At 42.7% G+C, this 19,069-nt stretch overlaps 1 protein-coding gene across 1 annotated transcript in view; it reads left to right on the forward strand.

Annotated features, from left to right (window-relative positions):
* The window catches only part of LOC128698274 (uncharacterized), a 930,221-nt gene that overhangs the window by 767,507 nt on the left and 143,645 nt on the right, over positions 1–19,069 (forward strand). Inside the window, exon 6 of the mRNA XM_070098682.1 lies at positions 18,758–18,890. Coding sequence (XP_069954783.1) covers positions 18,758–18,890 — 133 coding nt within the window. The remainder of the gene's footprint in view (positions 1–18,757; positions 18,891–19,069) is intronic.

A 19,069-nucleotide genomic window follows, 5' to 3' on the forward strand; every position in this document is an offset into this window, starting at 1 on the left:
CCCCTCTCTCTCTTGTCTTACTGCTGTCACCATGTCATAGAACTCCAGTAGGTTTGTGACACAGGATTTCCCGTTCCTGAAACCATGTGTGTGTGTGTGTGTGTGTGTGTACGCTCTGGTCTATATGTTCTCGCCTAAATATGGCTGTAGGGAATGAATCACAGCGCCTGGTCCCACCTCTAATATAAATATTAGGGAAAAAATGTAATATGATAACGATAATGATAATAATAATAATAATAATAATAATAATAATAATGATGATAATAATAATAATAATAATAATAATAATAGAAAAATATGAAGTTAAATAACCTGAATGAATCAAAATTGAAAAATTAAAATTAAAATGACTAATGCTAACAATGGTTGACTTGCTGGTATCTTGGAACCTAGATCAATAATTCGAAGGATACTGATGAAGACACATGTAGAGTTGACCAGGATGACCGTATTGTAGATATCATACAATCGGAGAGGAATCCTAGTCAAAATAGATGCTCATACGATTTTCCTAGAGCCAACTGGGTGAGGTGGACGCTAGTAGTGCCGGCCAGAACATCCAAAATTGTAACTCAAGCATAAGATTAAGTTATATCAAGTGATCAACAAACACAGACACACCACACAGAAAGTCTTATGATGCAGATACCCATTCGTGGTCCGGAAGTAAACTTGAGTCCTCCGATTCCAGTCCTGCGGTTATGGCATAGACACACATGAGTAGCCATATTAAACGTAAGCCAATGTAGGTAACTTAATACAATGATCAATCCCGAGGACTACTTACCGGGAGGAGAGTCGGAAGTACAGTGACTACTGGCTTACCCTGGCTAGTAGTACTCCTACTAGTTTGACAAGGGGATAACTATTTGTTTACCAATAAAATTTACATCAGCTGCGCTTATTCCTCAAAGGTCGCTAATGGGTTCACTCGCCGCTGGCTTCGAAAGCCTTATCGTAACAATTCTTAAAGTTACGTATGAATTCCGACCCTTCTACTTAACTCTTACTCCTCAGTTCATTCCATTTCCTGACTACTTTAAGGCTGATAGATTAATTACTGGGATATTAGGAATTATTTCGAGTTTCAAGTTTCAACCTTGAGGTTTGCCCTGTTTTTCCTGTTTCTCATCTCTCAAACAGTCTATCACTATTCACCCTCCTATCCTCCAGTGTCATCAGGTTGACTTCTATTTTCCTCGTTATTCTGTCACAGAATTCTAGCAGATATGTGAGACACGATTAACCCTCTCACAAACAGTGCTGGTTGTTATGACTCCACTTACATGTTGGTGATCCATGGCTCTTCTAAAAACCTACCCCAAGACCTTACTCACTAAACTTGTTAGTGTCACTGGCCTGTAATTCAGTGCCACCTGCTTGTCTCCTATTTTTTAATATTGGGACTGCATTCGCTGTGTTTCAGACTTCTGGAAACTGCCTTGTTCCAGTCGGCTTGCTGAACCACATTGCTAGTGGTCCACACAATTCCTCTGTTTTCTCTAGCAGAATTCATGGAGAGATTTTGTCTGCTCCGATTGCCTTCGGTGTATCTAATTCACTGTATATTTATTTTTTTCAGCTCTCCTACAGTTGTCTGGATTGTATTAAGTGCTCGTTATTAATAGCGTGCTCTCTCTCTCTCTCTCTCTCTCTCTCTCTCTCTCTCTCTCTCTCTCTCTCTCTCTCTCTCTCTCTCTCTCTCTCTGCGAACGTTTCTGATTCCACTGAGAATATCTACCTAAATCTTTTGTTTAGTTGTTCACAGACTTCCTGGTCATTCTTAGAGAGCTCCTCTCCCTACTTTAGCCTTAATATTTTTTCTTCACAATTGTCATCCTTCTGATGTCACTATACATCAACTTTGGCTCAGATTACGCTTTTGACGTCATGTCATTCTCAAACTGCCGTTCAGCCTCTCTTCTTAACCACACACATTCATTTCTGCCTCTTCTGCTTGCATCCGTAATTTCTGGTATTCTTTGCTTATATCTCTTCCATGCTACTGCATTTTCAGGTTTTGCCTCCCTGCACTACTGGGTGAACCATGGACTCTCTTCTTGTTTGTGCTTCTTTTGCTTCTGAGAATAAATTTCTACTCTGCCTCCCAGCACTTTCCAGCTGCATACTCCATTTCATTTGTTGTTTCCCTTTAGCTACCCTTCCCTTGGCACTTTGTTCAGGAATTGTGTGTGTACTCACCTAGTTGTACTCACCTAGTTGAGGTTGCAGGGGTCGATTCCAAGCTCCTGGCCCCGCCTCTTCACTGGTTGCTATTAGGTCACTCTCCGTGAACCGTGAGCTTTATCATACCTCTGCTTAAAGCTATGTATGAATCCTGCATCCACTACATCGCTTCCCAAACTATTCCACTTCCTGACTACTCTGTGGCTGAAGAAATACTTCCTAACATCCCTGTGATTCATCTGTGTCTTCAACTTCCAACGGTGTCCCCTTGTTGCTGTGTCCCATCTCTGGAACATCCTGTCTTTGTCCACCTTGACAATTCCTCTCAGTATTTTGTATGTCGTATCATGTCCCTCCTATCTCTCCTGTCCTCCAGTGTCGTCAGGTTGATTTCCCTTAATCTCTCCTCGTAGGACATACCTCTTAGCTCTGGGACTAGTCTTGTTGCAAACCTTTGCACTTTCTCTAGTTTCATTACGTGCTTGGCTCGGTGTGGGTTCCAAACTGGTGCCGCATACTCCAATATGGGCCTAACGTACACGGTGTACAGGGTCCTGAACGATTTCTTATTAAGATGTCGGAATGCTGTTCTGAGGTTTGCTAGGTGTCCATATGCTGCAACAGTTATTTGGTTGATGTGCCTGGTGTTATACTCACCCCAAGAACTTTTTCCTTGAGTGAGGTTTGTAGTCTCTGGCCTCCTAGACTGTATTCCATCTGCGGTCTTCTTTGCCCTTCCCCAATCTTCATGACTTTGCATTTGGTGGGGTTGAACTCCAGGAGCCAATTGCCGGACCAGGTCTGCAGCCTGTCCAGATCCCTTTGTAGTTCTGCCTGGTCTTCGATCGAATGAATTCTTCTCATCAACTTCACGTCATCTGCAAACAGGGACACTTCAGAGTCTATTCCTTCCGTCATGTCGTTCACAAATACTAGAAACAGCACTGGTCCTAGGACTGACACCTGTGGGACCCCGATGGTCACAGGTGCCCACTCTGACACCTCGCCACGTACCATGACTCGCTGCTGTCTTCCTGACAAGTATTCCCTGATCCATTGTAGTGCCTTCCCTGTTATCCCTGCTTGGTCCTCCAGCTTTTGCACTAATCTCTTGTGTGAAACTGTGTCAAACGCCTTCTTGCAGTCCAAGAAAATGCAATCCACCCACCCCTCTCTCTCTTGTCTTACTGCTGTCACCATGTCGTAGAACTCCAGTAGGTTTGTGACACAGGATTTCCCATCCCTGAAGCCATGTTGGCTGCTGTTGATGAGATCATTCCTTTCTAGGTGTTCAACCACTCTTCTCCTGATAATCTTCTCCATGACTTTGCATACTATACATGTCAGTGACACTGGTCTGTAGTTTAGTGCTTCATGTCTGTCTCCTTTTTTAAAGATTGGGACTACATTTGCTGTCTTTCATGCCTCAGGCAATCTCCCTGTTTCTATAGATGTATTGAATATTGTTGTTAGGAGTACACATAGCGCCTCTGCTCCCTCTCTCAGGATCCATGGAGAGATGTTATCCTGCCCCTCGCTCAGTGTTCGCATCGCTATTGGGCCGTGCGGACGTGCTGTGCAGTAGCTCCTGATTGAGTTGGCTTTTGTGCAGTGTTGACGTGTACTTGGCTCTGTGAAGACCTGTTTGCGCGCTCTCTAGAATTGAAGCAAGATGCCCTCCATCGAGCAACTTTACCAACAGCTTAAGGAAGAATTGAGGTTGGCGAATATGGAAATTCGGCGACTGACCGAGGAAAACAAAAAGATTCGGAGTAGTCCTCCTGTTTTGAGTCCTCAGGTCAAGAAGGGAAACTGGTCAGTGGCTGGACAGCAGGGAAAGAAGTTGACGATCAAGAAGACGAATGGAAAGGTAGAAACGATGAAGAAGAAAGAGACTGCCGTGGAAACTGTTGTGGAAACATCCAATACATTCTCAGTGCTACCCGACGAATGTGAGTCGACTACTGGGAACGTCACGACGAAAGACATTAAGGAAGGTACGAATATTGTTGTTGTTGGGGATAGCCAAGTTAGGTATATGGATAGGGCGTTCTGCTTGAAGGACAGGAGTAGGAGACAGAGAGTTTGCTTTCCTGGGGCTGGGATGGAGGATATTGTTAGCCGTCTGGATGACATCATGAGAGGTAATGGGAGCAATCCTATTATCTGTCTCAGTGCTGGAGGCAACGATGTTGGCAGACGTAGGAGTGAGGACCTGATTAGCAGGTATAGGTCAGCAATAGAAATAATTAGAAGTAAGGGTGGGAACCCTCTCATATGTGGTATTTTGCCAAGGAGGGGAGTTGGAAATGAATGGTTGTCCAGGGCAATTGGTGTCAATTGCTGGCTGGACAAATACTGTAAGGAAAATGCGGTAACATTCATTGACAACTGGGACCTCTTCTATGGCAGAAATGACATGTATGCTAGGGATGGGGTTCACTTATCTAGGTGTGGGGTGGGAGCACTGGCAACTGCAGTGGAGGGAGCAGTTAGGACTTTAAACTAGGAATAGTTAGTGGTATGGGTTTTGGCAGGAAAACAGTGAAGTCCCAGTGTAGTAATATTACGAGTTCTAGGGGAACTAGTAATAATAAGAACGAGATAGATATTGAAAAGCCAGGGACCTTGGGTGATAAGGACAGTAATAGGTTTAGTAGAAAAAATAGAAATGAGCAGGAAGGGTAAAGAGAAAGGAGAGTCTTTCAATGTTTATTATGCTAATTGCCGTAGTGCTAGGAATAAGATGGACGAGTTGAGATTAGTTGCTAGTGTAGGTAACATTGATGTATTTGCCTTAACTGAGACGTGGTTTAATTCAAAAAGTCGGGACATGCCTGCGGAATGTCATATTCAGGGTTTTAAATTGTTCCAAGAAGATAGAAGTATTGGGAGGGGGGGTGGGGTGGCATTGTATGTCCGAGATCGCTTGAACTGTTGCATAAAAACGGGTATTAAGTCTGAAGTAACACATACAGAGTCTGTTTGGATAGAATTTTCAGAGGGGCATGAAAAACTGATTTTAGGAGTGATATACCGTCCCCCAAACTTAGATAGGGACCAAGGGAAACTACTATGGGAGGAAATTGTTAAGGCCACAAGGCACGATAATGTAGTAATTCTAGGAGACTTTAACTTTAGTCATGTTGATTGGAATTTCTTGACTGGGAATTTAGAATCATACGACTTCTTAGAAGTATTTCAGGATTGTTTTTTGAAGCAGTTTGTGACAGAACCTACAAGGGGAAATAACCTGCTTGACTTAGTTATGGCAAACAATGAATCCCTTGTTAATAATTTAGAAATTTCAGAGGAACTGGGTGCTAGCGACCACAAATCAATTACATTTAGCATTGAATGGAAGTACGATAGTAGCGATAACTCAGTAACAGTCCCAGATTTTCGCTTAGCAGATTACGATGGGCTTAGAGAACACTTATCATCTGTTGACTGGGGTAACGAAGAGAGCTATCAATATGACAGTTTTCTGAACACTATACATGCTGCTCAAAGAGCGTTTATCCCATATAAAGAAATTAGATCAAATAGAAATGACCCAAAATGGATGAATAATAGGCTCAAATATCTACTAGGGCATAAGAAAGGAATTTATAGGCGTATCAAAAGAGGTGAGGGTCATCTTATGAATCAGTATATTGACATTAAGAGGGACATTAAAAAGGGGATAAGAAAAGCTAAAAGGGACTATGAAATTAAAGTTGCTAGGGATTCTAAAACTAACCCAAAAAGTTTTTTCCAGGTCTATAGAACAAAAGTTAGAGATAAGATAGGTCCCCTTAAAAATAACTATGGGCACCTTACTGACAAAGAGAATGAAATGTGCTCGATTTTAAATAATTATTTTCTCTCAGTTTTTACACAGGAAGACACTAACAATATTCCAGTAATTAATTTTTACAGTGGGCTAGAAGAAGATAAATTATGTAACATCACAGTCACTAGTGAGATGGTTGTGAAGCAGATAGACAGACTGAAGCAAAATAAGTCGCCGGGTCCTGATGAGGTTTTTTCAAGGGTTCTTAAGGAATGCAAAATGGAACTCTGTGAACCATTAACTAATATTTTTAATTTATCTCTTCAAACAGGTGTAGTGTCTGATATGTGGAAGATGGCTAATGTAACTCCTATTTTTAAAACAGGGGACAAGTCGTTACCGTCAAATTACCGCCCAATAAGCCTGACCTCAATTGTAGGCAAATTACTAGAGTCAATTATAGCTGAGATTATAAGAAGCCATCTCGATAAGCATAGCTTGATTAATGATACTCAGCATGGATTCACAAGAGGCCGGTCTTGTCTAACTAATTTATTAACTTTCTTCAGTAAAGCTTTTGAGGCTGTTGACCACAATAAAGAATTTGATATTATTTACTTAGATTTTAGTAAGGCTTTTGATAGAGTTCCGCACCATAGACTGTTAAAGAAAGTGGCAGCTCATGGCATTGGGGGAAAAGTGCTCTCGTGGATCGAGTCATGGCTCACTGACAGGAAGCAGAGAGTGTCCATAAATGGGGTTAAATCCGAGTGGGGATCTGTAACAAGTGGCGTTCCACAGGGATCAGTCTTGGGCCCGTTGTTGTTTATAATATATATCAATGATCTTGATGAGGGAATTACTAGTGATATGAGCAAATTCGCCGATGACACAAAGATAGGTAGGATAATTGATTCAAACGTAGATGTTATGGAACTTCAGGAGGATTTAAACAAACTCTATTCTTGGTCAGAAAAGTGGCAGATGCAGTTCAATGTAGATAAATGCAAGGTTCTGAAGCTTGGGAGTGCCCATAACCCTAGTACTTATAAGTTAAATGATGTAGAACTTAGCCATACAGATTGCGAAAAGGACTTGGGGGTTATGGTGAGCAGCAACCTTAAACCAAGACAGCAATGCCTAAGCGTACGTAATAAGGCAAATAGATTACTGGGATTTATATCAAGAAGTGTAAGCAACAGAAGTCCAGAGGTCATACTGCAGCTTTATACATCATTAGTAAGGCCTCACCTAGATTATGCAGCTCAGTTCTGGTCTCCGTATTACAAAATGGACATAAATTCGTTAGAAAACATTCAGCGTAGGATGACTAAATTAATACATAGCATTAGAAATCTTCCTTATGAAGAAAGATTGAAGACTCTTAAGTTACATTCACTTGTTAGACGAAGAATGAGGGGAGACCTGATCGAAGTGTATAAGTGGAAGATAGGTATTAATAAAGGGGATATTAATAAGGTCTTGAGGATGTCTCTCCAAGAGATAACCCGCAGTAATGGATTTAAATTAGATAAGTTTAGATTTAGAAAGGACATAGGAAAGTATTGGTTTGGAAATAGGGTAGTTGATGAGTGGAACAGTCTACCTAGTTGGGTTATTGAGGCTGGGACTTTGGGTAGTTTCAAATCTAGGTTGGATAAGTACATGAGTGGGAGGGGTTGGATTTGAGTGGGACTTTCACATCAGAGCTTATTTCTTGGGTGGGCATTGAAAATTGTAAAGGACCTGCCTAGTTGGGCAAATGTTCTTTGTTCTTTCTAGTGGGATGAATTGTAAAGGACCTGCCTAGTATGGGCCAGCAGGCCTCCTGCAGTGTTCTCCTCCTTTCTATTTGTCGTTATGTTCTTTCGGCTATAGTCGTCTAAGTCCACTCTTTCCCTGCTCCAGGGGTTTTATCGTATCTCTTCTTGAAGCTATGTAAGGATCCTGCCTCCACTACATCACTCTCCAGATTGTTCCACTTTCTGACAACTCTGTTACTGAAGAAATACTTTTTAAGAACATAAGAACATAAGAAAGGAGGAACACTGCAGCAGGCCTGTTGGCCCATACTAGGCAGGTCCTTTACAATTCATCCCACTAACAAACATTTGACCTACCCAATTTTCAATGCTACCCAAGAAATAAGCTCTGATGTGCAAGTCCCACTCAAATCCAACCCATCCCACTCATGTATTTATCCAACCTAAATTTGAAACTACCCAAAGTCCTAGCCTCAATAACCCAACTAGGTAGACTGTTCCACTCATCTACTACCCTATTTCCAAACTAATACTTTCTTATGTCCTTTCTAAATCTAAACTTATCTAATTTAAATCCATTACTGCGGGTTCTCTCTTGGAGAGATATTCTCAAGACCTTGTTAATATCCCCTTTATTAATACCTATCTTCCACTTATACACTTCGATCAGGTCTCCCCTCATTCTTCGTCTAACAAGTGAATGTAACTTAAGAGTCTTCAATCTTTCTTCATAAGGAAGATTTCTAATGCTATGTATTAATTTAGTCATCCTACGCTGAATGTTTTCTAACGAATTTATGTCCATTCTGTAATATGGAGACCAGAATTGAACTGCATAATCTAGGTGAGGCCTTACTAATGATGTATAAAGCTGCAGTATGACATCTGGACTTCCGTTGCTTACACTTCTTGATATAAATCCCAGTAATCTATTTGCCTTATTACGTACGCTTAGGCATTGCTGTCTTGGTTTAAGGTTGCTGCTTACCATAACCCCCAAGTCCTTTTCGCAATCTGTATGGTTAAGTTCTACATTATTTAACTTATAAGTGCTAGGGTTATGGACACTCCCGAGCTTCAGAACCTTGCATTTATCTACATTGAACTGCATCTGCCACTTTTCTGACCAAGAGTAGAGTTTGTCTAAATCCTCCTGAAGTTCCCTAACATCTACGTTTGAATCAATTATCCTACCTATCTTCGTGTCATCGGCGAATTTGCTCATATCACTAGTAATTCCTTCATCAAGATCATTGATGTATATTATAAACAACAACGGGCCCAAGACTGATCCCTGTGGAACGCCACTTGTTACTGATCCCCACTCGGATTTAACCCCATTTATGGACACTCTTTGCTTCCTGTCTGTGAGCCATGATTCAATCCACGAGAGCACCCTTCCCCCAATGCCATGAGCTGCTACTTTCTTCAACAGTCTTTGGTGCGGAACTCTATCAAATGCCTTACTAAAATCTAAGTAAATAATATCAAATTCTTTATCGTGGTCAACAGCCTCAAAAGCTTTACTGAAGAAAGTTAATAAATTAGTTAGACAAGACCGGCCTCTTGTGAATCCATGCTGAGTATCATTAATCAAGCTATGCTTATCGAGATGGCTTCTTATAATCTCAGCTATAATTGACTCTAGTAATTTGCCTACAATTGAGGTCAGGCTTATTGGGCGGTAATTTGACGGTAACGACTTGTCCCCTGTTTTAAAAATAGGAATTACATTAGCCATCTTCCACATATCAGACACTGCACCTGTTTGAAGAGATAAATTAAAAATATTAGTTAATGGTTCACAGACTTCCATTTTGCATTCCTTTAGAACCCTTGAAAAAACCTCATCAGGACCCGGTGACTTATTTTGCTTCAGTCTGTCTATCTGCTTCACAACCATTTCACTAGTGACTGTGATGTTACATAATTTATCTTCTTCTGATCCACTATAAAAATTAATTACCGGAATATTATTAGTGTCTTCCTGTGTAAAAACCGAGAGAAAATAATTATTTAAAATCGAGCACATTTCATTCTCTTTGTCAGTAAGATGCCCATAGTTATTTTTAAGGGGACCTATCTTATCTCTGACTTTTGTTCTATAGACCTGGAAAAAACTTTTTGGGTTAGTTTTAGAATCCCTAGCAACTTTAATTTCATAGTCCCTTTTAGCTTTTCTTATCCCCTTTTTAATGTCCCTCTTAATGTCAATATACTGATTCATAAGATGACCCTCGCCTCTTTTGATACGCCTATAAATTCCTTTCTTATGCCCTAGTAGATATTTCAGCCTATTATTCATCCATTTTGGGTCATTTCTATTTGATCTAATTTCCTTATAAGGGATAAACGTTCTTTGAGCAGCATGTATTGTGTTCAGAAAACTGTCATATTGATAGCTCTCTTCGTTACCCCTTTTGAATCATCTGAGTTTTCAATTTCCAGCTGTGACCTTTTCTTGCTGTGTCCCATCTCTGAAGCATTCTGTCACTATCCACCTTGTCAATTCCTTTCAGGATTTTATATATCGTTTTCATGTCCACCCTATCCCTCCTGTTCTCCAGTATCGTCAGGATGATTTCCAGTAACCTCTACTCGTTGGACATACGCCTTTGCTCTTCAACATGTCTTGTAAATCTTTGCACTCTCTCTAATTTCCTAACGTGCATGACCGGGTGTGGGTTCCATACTGGTTCTGCATACTCCAATATAGACCTGACGTAGATAGTGTACAGTGTCTTGAATGATTCCTTACTCAGGTGTCGAAATACTATTCTTAGGTTTGTCAGACACCCAAAAGATGCACCAGTTATTTGGTTCATGTTCGTTTCAGATGTGCTCGGCATGATACTTACCCCAAGAACCTTCCCCTTGTAGCCGCTCCAGATCCCTTTATAGTCCTAGCGGATCCTCGTCCCCTTGAATTTTCCACATTAGTTTCACATCGTCTGCAAACAGGGATACCTCTTAATCTATCCCATTCGTCATGTCACATATACATCGGCCCTAGGACTGACCATTATGCATCCTCGCACGTCACATCAGTGGCTATATTCTCACTACTACTACTCTGCACCTCTCCTTCCGACAGTATTTAAGTCTCCGCACTGTCGCTTGATCTTCAGATAGTTCCTGACTATGGAACTGAACTTCTCCAGGCTGAGGGAATGACAACCTCAAATTCTACGACTTCAAGGGTGATGGACTAATTACATCGTCTTCATATCTCTACTGTTCCTGCCTACTTTCTGTATTCGACTGAAGAAGCCTACTGTGTAGGCGAAACGTTTCGGAATAAAGTTACCTAACTGTTGCCTATGTGTCTTACCTACCAACCTGTCGGTATTGTATACCATTTTGATGTTCATCTTGTCTGACACTGCAACACATGGCCTCTTGGTACAGAAAACACCTTGGACAACCATTTCAAGTGAGAACTGTTGGATCTGAGAGGGACCTGACCTCTCAGTGGCTATATTCTCACTACTACTACTACTACTCTGCACCTCTCCTTCCGACAGTATTTAAGTCTCCGCACTGTCTCTTGATCTTCAGATAGTTCCTGACTATGGAACTGAACTTCTCCAGGCTGAGGGACTGACAACCTCAAATTCTACGACTTCAAGGGTGATGGACTGATTACATCGTCTTCATATCTCTACTGTTCCTGCCTACTTTCTGTATTCGACTGAAGAAGCCTACTGTGTAGGCGAAACGTTTCGGAATAAAGTTGCCTAACTGTTGCCTATGTGTCTTACCTACCGGCCCTTAACTCTGCTCCAGTGCTCCTTGCGCCCCTTAAATCTGCTTCAATGCTCTTTGCGGCCCTTAGCTCTGCTGCAGTGCTCCTTGTGGGCCCTTAGCTCTGTGCAGTGCTCTTTGTGGGCTCTTAGCTCTGTTGCAGTGCTCATTGTGGGCTCTTAGCTCTGTTGCAGTGCTCCTTGTAGGCCCTTAGCTCTATTGCAACGCTCCTTGTGGGCCCTTACCTCTGTTGCAGTGCTCCTTGTGGGTCATTAGCTCTGTTGCAGTGCTCCTTGTTGGCCCTTAGCTGTGTTGCAGTGCTCCTTGTGGGCTCTTAGCTCTGTTGCAGTTCTCCTTGTGGGCCCTTAGCTCTGTTCCAATGCTCCTTGTGGACCCTTGGCTCTGTTGCAGTGCTCCTTGTTGGCCCTTAGCTCTGTTGCAGTGCTCCTTGTGGGCCCTTAGCTCTGTTTCAGTGCTCCTTGTGGGCTCTTAGCTCTGCTGCAGTGCTCCTTGCGGCCCTTAACTCTGCTGCAGTGCTCCTTGTGGGTCCTTAGCTCTGTGCAGTGCTCCTTGTGGGCCCTTAGCTCTGTTGCAGTGCTCATTGTGGGCTCTTAACTCTGTTGCAGTGTCATTGTGGGTCCTTAGCTCTGTTGCAGTGCTCCTTGTGGGCTCTTAGCTCTGTTGCAGTGCTCCTTGTGGGCCCTTAGCTCTTTTCCAGTGCTCCTTGTGGGCCCTTAGCTCTGTTCCAGTGCTCCTTGAGGGCCCTTAGTTCTGTTGCAGTGCTCCTTGTGGGCCCTTAGCTCTGTTCCAGTGCTCCTTGTGGTCTCTTAGCTCTGCTGCAGTGCTCCTTGCGCCCCTTAACTCTGCTCCAATGCTCCTTGTGGGCCCTTAACTCTGCTCCAGTGCTCTTTGCGGCCCTTAACTTTGCTCCAGTGCTCCTTGCGGCCCTTAACTCTGCTCCAATGCTCCTTGTGGGCCCTTAACTCTGCTCCAGTGCTCCTTTTCTTGTACTGAGACTGACCCACTTTTACTTAGTCCTCTCCCCTCTCCATTACTTCATTATTCCTACCACATTTACTTTTACCTTCTTTCATCCTTCACTCCGATGTATTTTTCTCCGTCTTTTGGCAATAAACTACTCTGCCCACACTATTTCTTCTAGTAGTACCTCTACTACCTACCTACCATTACCGCTACTTCCTCTTCTCCCTCTCTTCTTCCCTTCTCTTTTCGCGCTCGTCTATATAAACTGGCTTCTTCATTCTTTTCTGTTAGTGTGACTTTGTTATTATAATAAAAAATAAAGCGCTAAACCTACGGTCTGTGACTTTGTAAATGGTTTAAGTCAAACCGAAAAGTCGTAAGCTCTTCCTCTCTCCTATGTGCGGATTATTTGTGTAATTTGCACTAATCTCTTGTGCGAAACTGTGTCGAAAGTTTTCTTACAGTCCAAGAAAATACAGTCTTGAAATCCTGTCTTATTTATGTTACTTTGTCGTAAAACTTCAGTAGGTTTGTGACGCAGGATTTCATCTCCCTGAAGCTGTGCTTCAGGTCATTTTTTCTAGGTGTTCCACCACTCTTCTCCTGATAATCTTCTCCTACAATACATGTCAGTGACACTGGTCTGTAGTTAAATGATGCCTGTCTGTCTCCCTTCTTGAAAATGTGAACGATATTTATGTCTTCCATACCTCGATAAATGTGTTAAAGATGGTTGTTAGTGGCATGCACAGTGCCTCTGCTCCCTCACGACCCACGAAGACGTGTCCGGTTACACTGCCTTTGAGGTGTATAGTTTACTTAGAAGTCTCGTTGTGTGTAGTGTGTTCAGCACTTGTTGGTCTACCTTTCCATCCCGGTTTGTTGGAAGCTTTTATGCCTCCACGGAAAATACTTCCTTAAATCTTATGTTGAGCTCTTTACATACCTGGTCGTCTCTTGTGATCTTCTCTCCTTACTTCCTCAGTCTGATTACCTGGTCCTTGTGTGCTGTTTTCCTCTTGATGTGGGTCGGACTTGGCCTTGTGTGGTTTGTGTGTGTGTGTGTGTGTGTGTGTGTGTGTGTGTGTGTGTGTGTGTGTGTGTGTGTGTGTGTGTGTACTCAGTTGTACTCAACTAGTTGTGGTTGCAGGGGTCGATTCACAGCTCTTGGCCCCGCCTCTTCACTGGTCGCTACTTGATCACTCTTCCTGCTCCATGAGCCTTATCATACCTCTTCCTAAAGCAATGTATGGATCCTGCCTCCACTACATCACTCCCCAGGATATTCCACTTCCTGATAACTCTGTGACCGAAGTAATACTTCCTAACATCCCTGTGATTCATCTGAGGCTTCAACTTCACACTGTGCCCCCTTGTTGCTATGTCCCATCTCTGGAACATCCTGTCTCTGTCCACCTTGTCTATTCCTCTCAGTATATGTCGTTGTCATATCCCCCCTATCTCTCCTGTCCTCCAGTGTCGTCAGGTCGATTTCCCTTAACCTATCCTCGCAGGACATGCCTCTTAGCTCCGGGACGATTCTTGTTGAAAACCTTTGCACTTTCTCTAGTTTCCTTATGTGGTTGGCTAGGTGTGGTTTCCAGACGGTGCTGCATACTCCAATATAAGCCTAACGTACACAGTGTACAGAGTCCTGAACGATTACTTATTGAGATGTCGGAATGCTGTTCTGAGGTTTGCTAGGCGCCCATATGCTGCAGCCGTTATTTCGTTGATGTACGCCTCATGAGATGTGTCTGGTGTTATACTTGCCCCAAGACCCTTTTCTTTGAATGAGGTTTGTAGTTTCTGGCCACCTAGACAGTACTCTGTCTGCGGTCTTCTTTGTCCTTTCCCAATCTTCATGACTTTGCACTTGGCGGGGTTGAACTCCAGGAACCAGTTGCTGGACCAGGTCTGCAGCCTGTCCAGGTCCCTTTGTAGATCTGCCTGATCTCCTTCAGATTGAATTATTCTCATCAACTTTACATATTCGTGCGCGCGCGCGCGCGTGTGTGTGTACACTCGTCTAATTGTACTCACCTAATTGTGGTTGCAGGGGTCGAGACCTAGTAGCACTCAGTGAAGAGGCCCTTCCTCTTCACTGAGTGCTACTAGGTCCTCTTTCTCCCTGCTCCATGAGCTTTATCATACCTCATCTTAAAGTTATGTATGGTTCCTGCCTCCACTACCTCACTTGCTAGGCTATTCCACTTCCTGACTACTCTATGACTGAATAAATACTTCCTAACATCCTTTTGATTCATCTGGGTCTTCAACTTCCAATTGTTACCCCTTGTTTCTCTGTCCCCTGTCTGGAACATCCTGTCTCTGTCCACCTTGTCTATTCCACGCACTATTTTGTATGTTGTTATTATGTCTTTCCTAACCCTCCTGTCCTCCAGTGTCGTTAGGCCGATTTCCCTGGACCTTTCTTCGTAGGACGTCCTCCTTAGCTCTAGAACTAGCCTTGTAGCAAACATTTGCACTTTCTCTAATTTCTTGATGTGCTTCATCAAGTGTGGGTTCCAAACAGGTGCTGCATACTCCAATATGAGCCTGACGTACACGGTGTACAGTGTCTTGAACGATTCCTTACTAAGGTATCGGAACGCTATTCTCAGGTTTGCCAGGCGCCCGTATGCTGCAGCATTTATCTGGTTGATGTGTGCTTCCGGAGATGTGTTCGGTGTTATACTCACCCCAAGATCCTTTTCCTTGAGCGAGGTTTGCAGTCTTTAGCCACCTAGCCTATACTCTGTCTGCGGTCTTCTTTGCCCTCCCACGATCTTCATGACTTTGCATTTGGCAGGGTTAAATTCGAGAAGCCAGTTGCTGGACCAGGTGTCCAGCCTGTCCAGGTCTCTTTGAAGTCCTACCTGATCCTCATCTGATTTAATTCTCCTTATTAACTTCACATCATCTGCGAACAGGGACACTTGTGAGTAACCCTTCCATCATGTCATTCATATATACCAAAAACAGCACTGATCCTAAGACCGACCCCTTTGGGACCCCGCTCGTCACAGGTGCCCACTGTGATACCTCATCACGTACCATGACTCGTTGTTGCCTCCCTGTCAGGTATTCTCTGATCCATTGCAGCGCCCTTCCTGTCATACACGCCTGATCCTCTAGCTTCTGCACCAATCTCCTGTGAGGAACTGTGTCGAAGGCCTTGCAGTCCAAGAAGATGCAATCAACCCACCCCTCTCTCTCGTGTCTTACTTCTGTTACTTTATCATAAAACTCCAATAGGTTTGTGACACAGGATTTGCCTTCCACAAATCCGTGCTCTTTGGCGTTTATACTCTTGTTCCATTCCAGATGCTCCACCACTCTCCTCCTGATAATCTCCATTACTTTGCATACTATGCACGTCAGTGACACTGGTCTATAGTTTAGGGCCTCTTTTCTGTCTCCTTTTTTAAATATGGGTACTACATTTTCCGTCCTCCATACCTCAGGTGCTTGCCCAGTTTCAAAGGATATGTTGAAGACTTTGGTTAGTGGCACACACAGCATTTCTGCTTCCTCTCTAAGGACCCACGGGGAGATGTCTGGTCCCATTGCCTTTGAGGCATCAAGTTCCCTTAGCAGCTGCTTCACCTCCTCCTCAGTTGTGTGTATATCATCTAACACTTGTTGGTATATTCCTTGTTGGCGTCCCCCTCTGCTCTGTCCACCCAGAGGCCTTCCTGTCACCACTGCAAATATTTCCTTAAATCTGTTGTTGAGCTCCTCACATACCTCTTGATCGCTTCTGGTGAGTTCCCCACCTTCTTTCCTCAGCCTGATCACCTGGTCTTTGTCTGTTGTCTTCCTCCTAATGTGGCTATACAGCAATTTTGAGACAGACTTGGCTTTCGATGCTATGTCGTTTTCGTACTGTCGCTGGGCCACCCTCCTCATCTGTGCATACTCTTTTCTGGCTCTTCGACTATTCTATTTTCCTGGGTCCTTTGCCTCCTGTATCTTTTTCATTCTCTGTTGCACTTAGTTTTTGCCTCCCTACACCTTCGGGTAAACCAAGGACTCGCTTTGGTCTTCCCGTTATTTCTATTGCCCTTGGGAACAAACTTTTCCTCTGTCTCCTTGCATTTTGTTGTTACGTATCCCATCATTTCATTTACTGACTTTCCTGCCAATTCTCTGTCCCACTGAATCTCCTGCAGGAAGTTCCTCATACCTGTGTAGTCCCTCTTTTTATAGCTTGACATTTTCCATCCAACTCCTGTTATCCTCTCTACTTCTAGCTCTATGTAATCAAAACACAGAACCATGTGATCACTAGCTCCAAAGGGCCTCTCATATGTGATGTACTCAATGTCTGAACTGCTCAGAGTGAACACAAGGTCCAGTCTTACTGGCTCATCCTCCCCTCTCTCTCTGGTAGTGTCCATAACATGTTGATGCATAAGGTTTTCCAGTACCATTTCTAGTGTGTGTGTGTGTGTGTGTGTGTGTGTGTGTGTGTGTGTGTGTGTGTGTGTGTGTGTGTGTGTGTGTGTGTGTGTGTGTGTATGTGGGGGGAATGTGAAAGAGGGTCATCTAAAAATAAAAATAATAGTGAAAAGAAAAATAACTCTGAATAACTGACAGATTTAGTTAGGAGTTTGAAATTTATATTGCATCTACCATTCATAAATAATACGAATTTTTTATATTCATGTTGACAAAAAATATATTTTTACGATATCTTTTATCAACAACATTTCGCCCCTTCACTACACTTTATCAGATCACAAAACACTTCACGTCTGTGACACTTAACAAAATCCACTGTGTGGGTAACTTGAAGATCATTGTGTAGGTAACTTGATGAAGATCATTGTGTGGGTAACTTGATGAAGATCATTGTGTGGGTAACTTGATGAAGATCATTGTGTGGGTAACTTGATGAAGATCATTGTGTGGGTAACTTGATGAAGATCATTGTGTGGGTAACTTGATGAAGATCATTGTGTGGGTAACTTGATGAAGATCATTGTGTGGGTAACTTGATGAAGATCATTATGTGGGTAACTTGATGAAGATCATTGTGTGGGTAACTTGATGAAGATCATTGTGTGGGTAACTTGATGAAGATCATTGTGTGGGTAACTTGATGAAGATCATTGTGTAGGTAACTTGATAAAGTTCATTGTGTGGGTAACTTGATGAAGTTCATTGTGTGGGTAACTTGATAAAGTTCATTGTGTGGGTAACTTGATGAAGTTCATTGTGTGGGTAACTTGATGAAGTTCATTGTGTGGGTAACTTGATGAAGTTCATTGTGTGGGTAACTTGATGAAGTTCATTGTGTGGGTAACTTGATGAAGTTCATTGTGTGGGTAACTTGATGAAGATCATTGTGTGGGTAACTTAAAAAGGTCACTGTGGAGGAAAAAAAAGGTCCTTAATAATAATGTTTATATACTTCTGTTTGTTTATCTTGTGTGTTTCTTATTAGTGTCTTTATAAAATTGATGTTTTACGTCTAATCTAATTTTGTTTATTCTCTTCCTTTTCCTCCGTTCCCCCCATTCAACCTCTTTTCCCCACTCCCTCCATGCCTCCTTTCCATTCTGTCTCTCTACTTTCTTCTTATCTTCTTTTCTTCCCTCATGTTCTTTAACTCCTAATTCCTTTCCCTACTCTAATTTTCTTCTCACACGACATCAATTTCTCTTTGCTTCCTTTCATTTCTAACTTTCTCTTTCTTCACTCGTTCTTTCCCTAACTTCTTTGATAATTCATCCTGTCCATTCTGTCTTTTCCTCACTCACTCCCTAATTCCGTTTTTTCTTCTTTCCGTATTTCATCCGCGCCTCTATTTGTTTCTGCCGCTGTTTCTTCATCCGAATGTTGTCGTCATCTCTACTTTCTACCTGGCTCTATAATATCCTTCTTGCTCCCTATACCACTAACTTCTGGTTCTCTATCCTTCTAACTCCATTCCTGACTTCCTTTCATCCTTTCCTCTCCATAACTGGTTCTCCTAATTCGTTTTAACGACTTAACTTTCTCTCGTCTATTTTTCTAATCTCTACCTGGCTGTTGTCTATCCTCCTAACGGTCTTCCTGGTTCTTATCTTTCCCTCTATTTTGACTTTACTCTATCCTAACTCTACGTCTGGGTCCTGTATCTCCTTCAAACTTCTCCATTCTTCCCACAATCTCTTATTTCCCATCCTATCACTCGTCAAACCCTTTCTTCCTCCTCCATTACAAATTCCTCTTCAAACTCCCCTTTTTCCCTCAACTTCTTCCTTCTCCAATCTTCCTATTCCTCCTCCATCCCACTTATTCCCGTCCGCAGGTGTCACGAGGAGGCGGCAGCGTGGAGGCGGAGTGCTTACTGAAGCTTGGTACCCACGAGCTGAGATCGAGTTGGACGCTGCGAGTTCGTCCTCGACCCTCTTCCTACCTCTCCAATTACTTCTCTACCGCAGGTTACAATTCCTTTCTTTCTCTCTCTCTAGTTAGTCTATTTTTACCATCTCGCATAATGGGTTGACCACACTTCCGGCTCTGATCGGGAAAATGAAGGGTTCAATTCTCGCCGGGGTTCAATCTTCAGAAAGAGGTTCAACCCGTCATGCTATTCTTTCATTTAAAGTCTATAATTTTC

The sequence above is a fragment of the Cherax quadricarinatus genome, chromosome 63 (genome assembly GCF_038502225.1).
Source record: "Cherax quadricarinatus isolate ZL_2023a chromosome 63, ASM3850222v1, whole genome shotgun sequence".
NCBI classification, from domain to species: domain Eukaryota; kingdom Metazoa; phylum Arthropoda; class Malacostraca; order Decapoda; family Parastacidae; genus Cherax; species Cherax quadricarinatus.